This window comes from Staurois parvus, unplaced genomic scaffold (assembly GCF_062004578.1).
Source record: "Staurois parvus isolate SC_StPar_1 unplaced genomic scaffold, SC_StPar_1.0 ptg001903l, whole genome shotgun sequence".
NCBI classification, from domain to species: domain Eukaryota; kingdom Metazoa; phylum Chordata; class Amphibia; order Anura; family Ranidae; genus Staurois; species Staurois parvus.
The window spans coordinates 137,240-151,603 of record NW_028319699.1 but is presented as its reverse complement, the minus strand read 5'-3'; the positions used below and the strand labels follow the sequence as shown (position 1 = coordinate 151,603).

At 46.8% G+C, this 14,364-nt stretch overlaps 2 protein-coding genes across 3 annotated transcripts in view; one reads left to right on the top strand and one right to left on the bottom strand.

The window, feature by feature from the left end:
* The window catches only part of LOC149433837 (uncharacterized), a 190,931-nt gene that overhangs the window by 93,863 nt on the left and 82,704 nt on the right, over positions 1-14,364 (top strand). The gene's annotated exons all lie outside the window — the stretch shown is intronic.
* LOC149433838 (NACHT, LRR and PYD domains-containing protein 12-like) overlaps positions 1-14,364 on the bottom strand; it is a 43,346-nt gene that overhangs the window by 3,406 nt on the left and 25,576 nt on the right. The window contains exons 4-5 of the mRNA XM_089664377.1: positions 12,106-12,283; positions 10,065-10,130 (exon numbers count right to left, since the gene is read on the bottom strand). Of these exons, the coding sequence (XP_089520503.1) occupies positions 10,065-10,130; positions 12,106-12,283 (244 nt within the window). The remainder of the gene's footprint in view (positions 1-10,064; positions 10,131-12,105; positions 12,284-14,364) is intronic.

The following is a 14,364-nucleotide window of genomic DNA, read 5'->3' as shown; positions in this document are numbered from 1 at the left end:
GCACCCTTAAAAGTGTTGGAGCCTGCTCAATTGGAGGAGGGAGAGTTCGGGTAGAAGATGTGAGGCTGAAGGTGGGAGGCTGTGAGGAGGCCCAATAGGATGGAGTCTACCTGCAGGCCTTGAGCTGGAAAGGAAGAAAGCACAGAGTCCCACTGGCCCTGTCACGGTCTGGATCAGGTTCAGAGACCAGCTGCTACAGCAGTGTAAGGCTTACCTGAAACCAGCAGGGTTGGTACACCAGCGGATCACCCTGGGAATGACGCAGGCTCACCTGAGGTGCGGGGTCTAAGTATTAACCGATTTTCCCCAGAGCTCCTAATGCTGGAGATGGATTTGGCTGCATGCTAATACCAGGTCGCAGATCTCAGGATCAGCCCACCAGGGAATGAGCAAGCTGGAAACCAAAAGCGGATAAAACAGATTAGGGATCAAACAGAAGCGGAGTCAGTCACAAGCCAAGGGTCGGTCACAATGGTAGTAGATAGGATGAGGCAGAATCGTAGTCAGTAGCAAGCCAAAGGTCGGTAACGAAGATGTAGACGGCAGCAGGAACAGTAAGCGGGATATTGGCTGGGAAGGCACAATAATCTGGCATGGAGGAAGTGCGTGGACATGGCTTTTATAGGAAGTTCATGGGAGGAGCAAGGAGTTCAAGGTTCAAGACAAAACAGGGCCAAGGCAGGATCATCCAAAGAGTTGTTAAGGGAACTGTCCAGCATTCCAGGTGGCTCAGTGAGAAGAAACATTGCCTCTCACTGCAGAAGGCCCAGATTCGATCCCATGCTCTGACAGACCCCCAGATTGAGGACCACCTGTATGGCAGGGAAGGAGCTGATAGGCCCGGTAGCAGCCACCAACCCACCAGTGGTACAGGAGAGGATCTGAGCGAGTACACCTATGCCCTCTGGGCGGGGAAGGGGAAGGAGCACTCTGGTGGGAAACCAGATTCACCACCTACTTGTGACTGTTCATCTCCTAAATTGACAGGCACCGGATCCCCTGTTCAGGAATACCTCCAGATTGCTGGATGAAGGAAGAGGAGCTCATCTAGGGTCTGGGGTGGTATATTAGGAGTTGCTGGCTAGCTCTTCATTACAGACTGCGCTATGTGTAAAAGCTTGTAAATGGTTCCAGGAAGTTGTCCTCAGTTCATCAGTTCCCTTGGGCATTCTGTACACCCCTAACCCTATTCCAGTACAAATCACTAAAAAAAAAAATAAACCAACAACAACACAAAGCTCAAGGACTGATTTCTGACTCTGGATACAAGCTTGTGTGAAGATGCATGTTGCCTGGCTGTGCAGGACAACGAAGGGACCCAAAATCTTTGCAACTCCTAAGGGGTAGTGCTACAGAAGCTTTACCATACTACATTTACTAAGGAAAACAAGGGAAAGTGCACATTCTATTTTGCCTTTAGTAAATCAACCCCATTGGATTTATCCCATTGATAGAAGCAAAAAATAGCACTATCATGACTAAGATATAAAATGTGAACCAGCTGCGTCATGTGACCCTGTGGTGTGATGCGTAGGGGAGGAGTTTTGGTGATGTCATGGTGCTCAAGGTCAGCTGACCTGCTCCAGAGAGAGATCACGAAGGGGAGAACTGGTTATAGCCAGGTGTCAGCTACATTTATGTGTGTAATATTGGGTGCTATGGAGCACCTGAATCATGCGAGTTGCTTATTTATATTTTAATAAAATGGAAGTTTTTAAACGATAAAGCATTATTGGTCTGCCTATGTACTTCCTACATGTATGCTGAGTGGAGGAGAAGGAGTCAGAAGAAGGAGCTGAATCAACAATGAAGGAGAATCTTGGTAGAGGTCATACCATCACTATACGTCCACCTAGAGGACGCAAGCCTTCTTTGACCAAACATAGTTGTGAGGTCAAAAATTCCAGGTGAGAGCACAACTGGTGTCACTGGTGGTGGAGGTGCACTATATATGAAAAGAAAATTTTTGATGGAAAAAGTTTTTTCTATAGCTGGAAGGACTATGAATTAGCAAATGACTGTATTAGTTCATTAGATTTGGGCATATTGTTTGTAGTATTTCTTCAATATTATGTCACTATTTGAATAGTGTGGCACTGTTATCGTATGATTTTAGCACTATCAGGACTATTACAATAATTGATAATGCAATTAAATGGAAACGTCCCCCTTTGCCTACTTTCCTGATGATGCAGAAAATAACCCTGACTGGGGATTCTTCTGTGCAACATTACAAAAAATTGGCACGCCACCAACCCTGCTTCACAACATGATGACCCTTTATGATTCCCTAACTACAGAAAGCCTTGTCAATTAATTATTCTTTGAACTGGTAGCAATTCATAATGTTTTGCACCAGGGTTGTCCACTTTCACTCTACCTTTATACAGGCAGTCCCCAAGCTACAAACATCCAACTTACATACTGTAACGGAACCGACCCAGACTGTCAGGAATGGACTCGCCAATAGTGGTGGGACTCACCTGCCTTGTGGGTTGCAGTACCAGGACTGGCCAGCGGGTGCTCTCAGCAACCAGAGGCTCACTTCGGCAATTAGCCACCACCTGGGGCTGATTGCAGGTGGTGTATTTAAGGGATGGCCAGACCTACAGTCTGTGCCTTGTTGTACTGTTTGCTTGGCCCTGGTTTCCTGATCCTGTTACTTCTGTCCTGACTCTGCTTGAACTCTGCCTGTACTGACCTCGGCTAGTCCTGACCACTCTCCCGCCTGCTCCTGGTACTCCGTTTGCCCGTTTGCTACCGACCCGGCCTGCCTGACTACTCTTGTATTGTATGTTTGTTATCTGTTGGAGGTTTGGTTCAGTTTGTTTGCACTGTGTTTGTTTAGTTTTGCACTGCGTTTGTATTGTTAGTCTTAATAAATTATATTATTTACTATATCTGAAGCCTGCGTTTCCCTGTGTCAGTCCACACACTTCTGGTCATACCCGCATCCCTGACATTACAACAAGGCCATTCCTGACCAGAAGTGGCTGCACAGGGAAGCCATCTTGGCTTGTTGCTGGGAAGGATGCATCCTGATGAGGTTGTGTATTTGTCGCTGCTGGTCTTTGATGACAGAGAGTATGCTTATCAGACTCTGAAGGAGTATACCCGGGATCAACTGCTAGAATGTATACCGGTCGCTCATGTTCTAGTAGATCAGGGCACAGAGTTCTCTGAGGTGCAACCTTTGATTCAGGTTTGTGCAGAGTTGGCTTCATCTGGTACCCCTGAAAGCAGGAATGACTTTTTGCCACCATTTAGTGCAGACCAGGTAGAGTCCCTGGTATGGTTATTAGAGGATGATGTGGATTGCTTCTTGGAGCATTATTCTGCATGTTCACAACAGGTATTAAGGGATTGTATAAACGCAGTGCAGTCTTTGACCAGACAGGCTTTGTGTAAGCTGAGCTTTGTTCAACCCATACTGCAGACATGGACAGACTTGTTGCACCCAGCCTCAGTCAGCTTACAACGTCATTCCTCCGCTCAAGGCACTCTTCCTGCATCCCCGACAGCACCCCCAGTGACGGCCCAGTATACTCTGCTAACTACCACATATCAGTCCTCTGCTCCCGCTCGCTGCACCTATCCTGCCTTTAACCCTGTAAAGAAGTCCTCTGTAGCAACTGCTCCCTCCTCTGTTCCATCCTCCAGCTCTTCTCTGTCTTCAGCTGCTCCATCCGTTTACAAACCTGCGCTTACTTACAGTGCCAGGTAACTAAAACCAGGAAAAGACGAAAATTCTTTCCAACCAATACCATCCTGCCAGTATCCAAACCGGTCAGCCTGCCATCTGAGAACCCGCCTTCCGTGGTGCAGCCTGGTGCCTCGGCGCCCACAATTCAGCCTGATGTCTCTACCCAGCCTGATGTCCCTACCCAGCATGATGTCTCTACCCAGCATGATGAACTGATCCAGCCTGATGATCCTATTATGCCAGGTGACTCGGTACCCGCTGCCGAGCCAGATGACCTGATGCCAGATGACCCAGTGCCCACTGTCGAGCCAGATGACCTGATGCCAGATGACCCGGTGCCCACTGTCGAGCCAGATGACCCAGCGCCCGCAGTCTTGCCAGATGATTCGGCGCCCGCAGTCTTGCCAGATGACTTGGTGCCCGCAGTCTTGCCAAATGACTCGATGCCCGCTGTTCCGCCAGATGACTCGGTGCCCGCAGTCTTGCCAGATGACTCGATGCCCGCTGTTCCGCCAGATGACTCGGAACCCGCAGTCTTGCCAGATGACTCGGTGCCCGCAGTCTTGCCAGATGACTCGGTGCCCGCAGTCTTGCCAGATGACTTGGTGCCCGCAGTCTTGCCAAATGACTCGATGCCCGCTGTTCCGCCAGATGACTCGGAACCCGCAGTCTTGCCAGATGACTCGGTGCCCGCAGTCTTGCCAGATGACTTGGTGCCCGCAGTCTTGCCAAATGACTCGATGCCCGCTGTTCCGCCAGATGACTCGGAACCCGCAGTCTTGCCAGATGACTCGGTGCCCGCAGTCTTGCCAGATGACTCGGTGCCCGCAGTCTTGCCAGATGACTTGGTGCCCGCAGTCTTGCCAAATGACTCGATGCCCGCTGTTCCGCCAGATGACTCGGTGCCCGCAGTCTTGCCAGATGACTCGATGCCCGCTGTTCCGCCAGATGACTCGGAGCCCGCAGTCTTGCCAGATGACTCGGTGCCCGCAGTCTTGCCAGATGACTCGGTGCCCGCAGTCTTGCCAGATGACTCGATGCCCGCTGTTCCGCCAGATGACTCGGTGCCCGCAGTCTTGCCAGATGACTCGGTGCCCGCAGTCTTGCCAGATGACTCGGTGCCCGCAGTCTTGCCAGAAGACTCGGTGCCGCTGTTCCGCCGGATGGCTTGGTGCCCGCTGTCTTGTCAGATAACTCGGAGCCCACTGTCTTGCCAGATGACTCGGTGCCCGCTGTCTTGCCAGATGACTCGGCGCCCACAGTCTTGCCAGATGACTCGGCGCCCGCTGTCTTGCCAGATGACTCGGTGCCTGCTGTCGAGCTTAAAGACCCGATGCCCGCTGTTTTGCCAAATGACACGGTGCCCAGCCTGATGTGCCTCTGTCCATTGCCCAGCCTGATGTGCCTCTGTCCGGTGCCCAGCCTGATGTGCCTCTGTCCGGTGCCCAGCCTGATGTGCCTCTGTCCGGTGCCCAGCCTGATGTACCAGTCCTTGATATCCCGCCAATTACCGGATCCGGGCGGTGGAACATTTTGCCCATTTAGGACGGTTTGGAGCGTCCTCAGGCCGCTCCTTGAGGGGGGGGGGGGTGTAGCAAACTAGCTCCTCAGAGCTGGAAGCGGAGTTCTCCTTCAACCTTTGCTTTTGTAACAAACTAGCTCATCAGAGCTGGAAGCGGAGTTCCCCTGTTCCTTGCTGTATTTGAGGTCTTCCTCAAATCATTCCTCACATCCCCCCCTTGCATTCCTGTGAGGCAGACTTTATCTCCTGGCAGATGATGCGGAACAAGGAGGCTAAGACATGAGAAGTGGAGCCAGCCCGTCTCCGGAGGTGTCACTTTGGTCACCCAAAGCTATGTAAGCCCCACACCTTATCAAACGGACCCGAGAACTGAACATTCTTCAGGTCAACTGTATGGTTCATATCACTGGATATGAAGCTGGTAATTTAGTGTAGAGTTTCCCAATGACCACTCCCAAGTCAGAGCCCCCCCCCTCCCCTTTGAGAGGGACCTTTGAGAGAGTTAAGCGAGTTAGTCTGTGTCACACTCTCACACACACAGAGATCTCCGAGGTAACATCGTAACAGAGGAGATCAAAGAACCTTTCTGCTCTGCATCTTGAATTTGCTAAAACCAGGCAAGGCAAGTAACTTACCCTGTAATTTCCTCGCTATTCTGTTTGCTGTGTCTTTATATACATATATATATATTTTTGTGACATCTCTTCGTAAATATTTATTTTGCATCTGTGTGACGCTTTTGGTAATAAATTTTTCTTTCTGAAAGTGTTAAACTGTTTCTAAGCGCTTACTTGCAATTCACGAATCCCTGCCTTTGAAGAAACGCTACTGGTTGGTTATATCTCTGTATAACAGGTCCGCGGGCCGTGCTATATAGATCAATATTTCAATCATTATAGTGTATATTTGATAACGGGAGTTTCCCAGTCTCCGACAAAAGTGGTGGTGGCAGTAGAGGGTTAGTTGCGTAACTAACCCGACCCAGTAACAAGCGCATTCAGGCTGCAGGCACCGATTGTAGTCCATTAGCTGGGCAATCGCTGTGTAGGGTGCAGCTGGGTGGGGCCTTGTTACGCGCGTCACACCGCGGTTTTTGGATCGGCCGGCCCTTCGGTCACGAGTTTGGTGAGAAGGTCTGGGGTCTGACGCCGTGGGCGTGACGTATTACTGTCAGTCGCGGCTGTGCGATTGTCGCCTGTTGGTGGCGGCGACCGCGGGTCGTGACAGGGGGTACTGTCAGGAATGGACTCGCCAATAGTGGTGGGACTCACCTGCCTTGTGGGTTGCAGTACCAGGACTGGCCAGCGGGTGCTCTCAGCAACCAGAGGCTCACTCCGGCAATTAGCCACCACCTGGGGCTGATTGCAGGTGGTGTATTTAAGGGATGGCCAGACCTACAGTCTGTGCCTTGTTGTACTGTTTGCTTGGCCCTGGTTTCCTGATCCTGTTACTTCTGTCCTGACTCTGCTTGAACTCTGCCTGTACTGACCTCGGCTAGTCCTGACCACTCTCCCGCCTGCTCCTGGTACTCCGTTTGCCCGTTTGCTACCGACCCGGCCTGCCTGACTACTCTTGTATTGTATGTTTGTTATCTGTTGGAGGTTTGGTTCAGTTTGTTTGCACTGTGTTTATGTTTAGTTTTGCACTGCGTTTGTATTGTTAGTCTTAATAAATTATATTATTTACTATATCTGAAGCCTGCGCTTCCCTGTGTCAGTCCACACACTTCTGGTCATACCCGCATCCCTGACACAGACAGTGCTTGAGAACTTCCGTTAGAATACCGCTTCCCCGTCCGAACATCGACAGACACCACAGCCGACCATACAAGACTAGACGAAACCAGTCTTGAAGTAAACCAGGAGGTAGACACTTTATTTGAACACAGATACACAATATATACACTCAGGGGACAACCCCCCCTCCCTGCATAATGACCCAGGACGGGGCAATCTACATTTACTAACAAGAAACAAACCAACAGACAGTCCCATCAGGAGGGAGGGCTGCTGGAGACACCCCCCCCCCACACTAAGCTAATACACTTAAACACATACATCCCATAATAGTTTGCTCCCAAACAATAGAACAATGGGATGCAGCCACATAACATCAAACAATCAACAACCTCCACCCCAATATTAGGACAGATCACCCTGTACGCCTAACAGGCACAGGGTGATTTACACATAAGAGGGATATTGAGATCTGGATTCCATGGGCCAACCACCCAAAGTGACTCCTGTCACACATACGACTCGTACTTAAGAACAGAGGCAGCGTGACGTTACGCTGGTCCCAGAAAAAGCCAGACAGCCATCTTGCTGCTCACCGCATGCTGCCACCTACTGTCTGGTGGATCTGTCAGCAATTCCACATCACTGCATGGCCAGTTAACCCTTCCCTATGCTATCCAACACTTAAAAAAAAATTGGGGTCTGGATTTACCCTTAAAAAATGTACCTGTTCCAACTTACATGCAGTTCATCCTAAAGGGATACTAAAGTCTTGGGTTTTTTTTTTTTATAAAAATAACAAACATGTCATACATACCTGCTCTGTGCAATAGTCTTGCACAGAGCAGCCCGGATCCTCCTCTTCTCTGGTGCTCCTTGCCCCTCCCTCCTGTCGGGTGCCCCCACAGCAAGCAGTTTGATATCGGGGCACCTGAGCAGGCATGCTCCTGAGACACAGCTCTGCATGTCTATTCACACACACAGCCGCTGCTCAGCCCCACCCCCTCCCTCTCCTGATAGGCTCACTGGCTGTGATTGACAGCAGCAGGAGCCATTGCCTCAGCCAATCAGTCGTGAGAGTCCCCAAAGAACTGAGGCTCTCGTGGACATCGCTTGATGAAGAGGGAGCTCAGGTAAGTGTTTGGTGGGGGGTGCTGATACACACAGAAGGTTTTTTACCTTCATGCATAGAATGCATGAAGGTAAAAAACCTTGAGCCTTTAGAACCACTATAAGAACAAACCTACAGAACCTATCTTGTTCATAACCCAGGGACTGCCTGTACTTGACCAATAGAACACGTGGCTAGAGCTTTTTAAATGAACCTGACCATCTAGGGCATACCAACAGTCCAACAACATTACAAAATGGGTCTGTACATGAATGACCCTCTCCTATGTATTTTGAATCCTACCTTGATTTTCCTTCCATTCTTCAGGAATTTACCGGTTTTGGATCATTTAGTTGTTTTGAGGTCAATACTCATAAATTGTTCACGCTTGACATCTGCCTTCCCAAGGTTGGTAAACAACTGCTCACGGGCAACATCTGTTTTCAGTGGGAGTCTAGGGTGACTGAGCGCACTAATAATAGTGCAGATCACTAAAAAACCTTGCCCATGTACTGTATATGAACTCAACTATCCTCCCCTCTTGCAACTGATATTCAACAGACCCAAGGATTGGCCACAAAAGCAGCATCATTTTTTAAATGTGGACCTACCCTTTGCCATGGAATATCAGCAGTAGTCACTCTCATTTTGTCATGAATACACTTTATGCCTTGAATTTAAAATTCCTCAGTGAAAGAAAAGCCCCAATGATAGTATATGCAAATCCTCACATTGTAAAACAACCTATTCAGTTCACGAAAGAAATGAAAGGTAAAACATTTTTGTATAGATAAAAAACAAAATTGTTTTCCTTGTTTAGAAAATGATCACATTCCTTATGCAGCTAAGAACAGAGAGGTGGAGGTGGAGAGACAGCAGTACACTGACTTTTTCAGTGAATGGCTGTGTAGGGGGGGCGGGGTGTAAGGACAAGTCTGATTGGAGGAGAGCAAGCAGAGTTCCCAGCATAGTTAGAGAACTGACCACGCTGTGCTCTCATGTCTAGAAAAGAAGCAATACAAAGAGAACAGGAGACTTCATACAGGCACATGGTTGTCAAGGGTGCTATTCGGAACAAACATGAGCATGTGCTGAAAAGGAGACCATAGAATAAAAGTGTGTGTGCGCCAAGGACAAGACCTGGCATAGTCACCAATGCTTTACATGGCATAAAAGTTTAAGTCAGCATGAATATTCGCACTTGCGCATACCTGCTTCCAGAACTGGCACCAAATGCCCTATATAAGGAGAGTGGCTGCACTCAGACTTTGCTGGATGATCTTCGGCTACCAGTATTCCTTTCTCCTGTGTTTCCTGTATTCCTTGGTTACCTGTTACCGACTCCACTTACCTATAGACTTCCCTGCTGCCCGATCCCTGGTTTTGACCCTGTTTTGCTCTAAGGGCTCTGCTTCTCTCGTTCTGCCATGCATGACTCTGGTTTGCTCTTGACTACTCTTCTGCTTGCCTGTGAATGAACTCATCTCTCTTTTTGACCACATTCCTGCCTACTCCCTGGCTTGCTTTCCAGTGTATGAGTTCAGCTACCATCCTGACTATGCTGTTTCAGTCCATTCCTGCCAGCCTGATTCTGCTTCTTCCTTGGGTGCCACCTTGCCTGTGGTTGCTGCCCTGGTCCCACTACCTCACCAGTGGTAACTGAGGTCCTGCCATCTGTCTTGACAGAAAAGCTGACAGCTATCCGGTTGACTTTACTGCAAGCAGCTTCCAGAAGATCTACCTAAAGGGCACACGTGCTTCTTTGAACTTAGCATTCCCTGTTCTCACCTTCAGGGGTACTTGGTTGTAAGGAAAGCCCTCTCACCAAATCGGCCTCAGACTAGGTATGTCAGAATGGTACAGCAGGCACATATCAGGAATATGAAATGTTGGGTTTACATACTCTAAGTGAAAACATTTTAACATGTTTGAACATATTTTAACAAAATTAATCATATTTTTCATTGAAAACACAATATATGTTCTATTTACCTTTCAGCTCCGGAGTCAGTGAACAACCGTGTTCATCCCGCATAATCTGCTCCACCAGATGCTCACCTTAAAAAAGTAAGTAATTATGATTATTTATATTCATCGAGAGGAGAATGGATTAGTGGTGCTGGATTTATTTTTTCCCCTAAATAGAGCTCACAAATAGAATAATTTCAGCTACCATAAAGTCCCATGGACTGGGATAAGAGACAAAGCGGTTTAGAATTTGGCTACAGCTTAGGAGGTTGAGCATGAGATGATAATGCAACACTGGAAGATTAGTTAGAGTTGGACTTGGCATGACTAGTGGCACATAGGAGAAGGTGAATGTGGCTGGAGAAAGGAAGAACAAAGCAACCAAGTTCATCATCCACAGAGTACACTATACTTTGCAGAAATTACAATCTTGGGGGAGAGCAGACTCTCTGCATTGTCCCTGATATGCTACGGCTATCCTCATACACAGCTACGGCTATGAGTACCCTCGTTCTTGGGAGTCCATTTCAACCACACTAAATACACTTTGCTCGACACATGTATTGCTTGACCCAAAAGTGGCTTTATTAGGAATGGTCCCAGATGATAGTCTCCCATCTGATGTCCACATAATATGGACGAGATCTTTATATTGAGCTTGCAAACACATATTACAGAAAAGGATCTCTTCAACAGCAGCAATGCACAAACAGTGGATAGATGTGATTCATTTCAACCTACGGAGGGAGGACCTGACATATAAACAAAAGGGGTTGCCCCAAAACATTTGAGAAAACATGGGCCCAATGGCTAGATTCCAATTTATTATTATTATACAGGATTTATGGCGCCAACAGTTTGCTCAGCGCTTTACAATATAACGGGAGACAATACAGCAACAATACAGTTCAATACAAGAGGGAAAGGAGGGCCCTGCTCCTTGGAGCTTACAATCTAGGATCAACCCATTCCACATTGTCCTTGGGACCTGAAGTAGGGAGTTAGGTGAACGCTCTGCCAATGGTTGGAGAGGATGACCGTCTTTTAGTTTAAATGAGATACAATAAGTGGTTAATTCTTTAATGGGACTCTTGGACAACTAACCTCTGTGAGAAGACTACTTTAACTCAAGGTTCCTTAAATCTGTTATGGCGTGATCTAAAGATAGTATGCTTTGTACTTTTTTGGCTGTCTCAGTAATATTTCTACTTCTACTGTGGAAATATTTTTTCTGTATAATTTTTCGTTGTTAAATGAAAAATTGTTTACTAAAAATGACCCAATTAAAAAAAAAAAAAAAAAAAAAAAAAAAAAAGGTTTTTGTTACTGTATTCATTTCCCAAACCCCCCACCCCCATGCCTAACCTGCAGGAATTTACCAGTTTGGGATTATTTAGTCATTTTGAGGTAAATACTCATAAATTGTTCACACTTGACATCTGCCTTCACAAGGCTGATAAACAACTTCCCACAGGCAACTTATTTTTTCAATGAGCGTCTAGGGCGATCAAGTGCACTAATAATAGTGCAAATCACTAAAAAAACTTTGTCCATGTATGAACTCATACAGCCCTTTGATATCTGAAGTGTGGCCCTTGGACCCCAGCAGTCAGTGGAGGGAGCATTGATTTGTAATGGGGCCCTTAATAGTAGTAAAGTCTAGTGGTATCATGCCACATGTCCCTAGTCTCTGACTGTCTCCTATAGCATGACTTCTGTAGAACAATCTCTGACCATTTCCTCCATCAAGTCTTCCATCTGTGACAGTTTTCTGTAGCATTAACTATATGCTGCACCCTTAGAGATATTGAGGTCTGCATTTAAGGCTCCCTTTACCTTGAGAGTTGACAACCAATGCTATAATCAGTATCCAGGGCCGGATTACTCACACAGCAAATAGGCCATGACTTAAGGTGTCATGGCTGCCAGGGGTGGAATATTACAGGTTTGCTGGTTACTGTTACTTGTAGGCTTACATAGCCTGCCAGGCAAATCCGCTCTCCACTTCCTCCTGTGTATGGACTTAAACAAAAAGCAAAATTAAATGCAGATAAAGCAGTGTTACCTGTCAGGCTGATTTCTCGCAGAACGGCCAATAAATTAGGAGGAGGATCATCTTCCTTTAGTGCATAGAGACATTCCCAGAATCCAATCACAGCTTCTCTTCCCCGATCCTGAATATCTTGTAACAAGGTGTGAGCGAAGGCAGAAACCCCCAGTCCTTCTTGTACTGACCTGTATTTCTAAGAGATAGACATATTCTCCTTGTAGATATATTGGGCAAAGAATTGCAGAAATATATTTTTTCAAATATTCTCAAATTGCAGGAAGGAAAAAAAATTGAAGTTTTATCAGTGAAAATAGCACAGATTTAGACAAAGCAACAAAAATTGACCCTACTTACTGTAAGTTCAGAGAAAATCAGATGGGCCTAATATGACAACTGTCCATGAAGCTGGACTTAACCAAAGCTTAAAGCTGAACTTCAGTCAGATATAAAGGAAAAATGTGTTATATTTTTGAATAAACTCAAAACTACATTTTTTTTTACATTTACTTTTAAAGACAGCTATGTCAATTTCTGAATTTGACTGGATATCAGCTTTATACAGTATTACCCCTTGTACAGTGGAACCCATACTGGAAGAAGGAGAGGCAGCCCTAAGACCCAATCAAGTGTGTTACAGTGCATATATGATGAGAAGCTACATATTGAATGAAGGCAAAAGCAGAATGACCAGAGGAATGAGTTCTTCAGCGAGCTTCTGCTCATTCGTTGTCCAATCACAGGCTGGGGGTGGGGTGGTGACAAGTTTGCTTAAAGTGGTTGTAAAGGCTCAAGATGCATTCTATGCATGAAGGTAAAAAACCTTCTCTGTGCAGCATCCCCCCCCCCCCAGCGCCCCTTAATACTCACCGAACCCCCCCTCTCAATCCAGCGATGTGCACTGGAGTCTCAATTATCCCGGGACTCCCTCTCCTCGTCGGCTGAGGCAGAGGCAGCCAAGCACAAAGCAGCAGTCCATTCACTCCGGCTCATTGAACAGTCTAGCAGTTGTCTTTTTGAAGTTGCTGGTAGAACTGGAAAGTAGGGGAGGACAATGGGGTATGGCATATTCAAAAACACTAGGTATTGTTAGCAGAGGACAGTTCTTGCTCAGTAAGAGCAACACAAGTAACAGGTTGACTAGAAGAGTCTTTCTATGTGGTCATCACAGTGGCTAAGTGGTTAGCACTTCTGCCTGGCAGCACTAGGGTCAATGGTTCACATCCAAAACATGGCACTACCTGCTTGGAGTTTGTATGTTCTCCCTGTGGCTACATGGGTTTCCTCCGAGTACTCCATTTTCCTCCCACTGGTGGAAAAACTGGCCCTAGTATGAGTTTGTGACCTTATATTGTACGCCCCTTGAGGGCGGCAGCTGATGTGAATGTACAATATATATGTAAAGTGCTGTGTAAATTGACAGCGCTATACAAGTACCTGAAATAGTTAAAGTGGTTTTATAGGCTCAAGTTTTTTTTTTACCTTCAAGCATTCTATGCATAAAGGTAAAACACCTATGTGCAGCATCCCCCCCAGCTCACCTAAGCCCCCTCTCGATCCAGCAATGTGCACTGGAGTCTTGACTCTCCCGAGGCTCCCTCTCCTTATTGGCTGAGCCAATGAGAAGAAAGAGGGGGTGGGGCTGAGCCGCAGCGGCTCCATGTGTGAATGGATACACAGAGCAGCAGGTGCCCCCATAGCAAGCCGCTTGCTGTGGGAGAACCCGACAGGAAGGAGGAGCCAAGAGCGCAGAGGGGGGCTCGACAAAAGGGGGATCCAGGCTGCTCTGTGCAAAACCATTACACACAACAGATAAGTACAGACATGTTTGTTATTTTTTATTTATTTTAAATAAGCCTTTAGAATCACTTTAACTGCAAAAGGAAATGTCAGGTCACCAGTCTGGCTCTGCTTTCTGGATGTTCTGTGAAAATCTCAAGACTTTATTGGACAAACGTATAATTCATTTGACAGGTAACGCAGATCCAACATAATTATTATAAAGAATTTATATAGTGCCAACAGTTTACGAAACGCTTTATAATATAAGGCCATAATGTACTGTATGTATATCAACTATAAAATGAGCCATTTGCCTGGAGCTTTACAAAGCAATCAGTGGAGAAGAGAAGGCGGTCAGCGTCATGTCCTGGAAGTTGGTCAGACCAGGAATTTTAAGATCTTCACCCCGTGTTCCGTAGAGAAAGTCAGATTTTATACATTTAATGAGAATTTTACATTTGATAGGTGTCTGTAAAATTTTCATGCTTTTGTTAA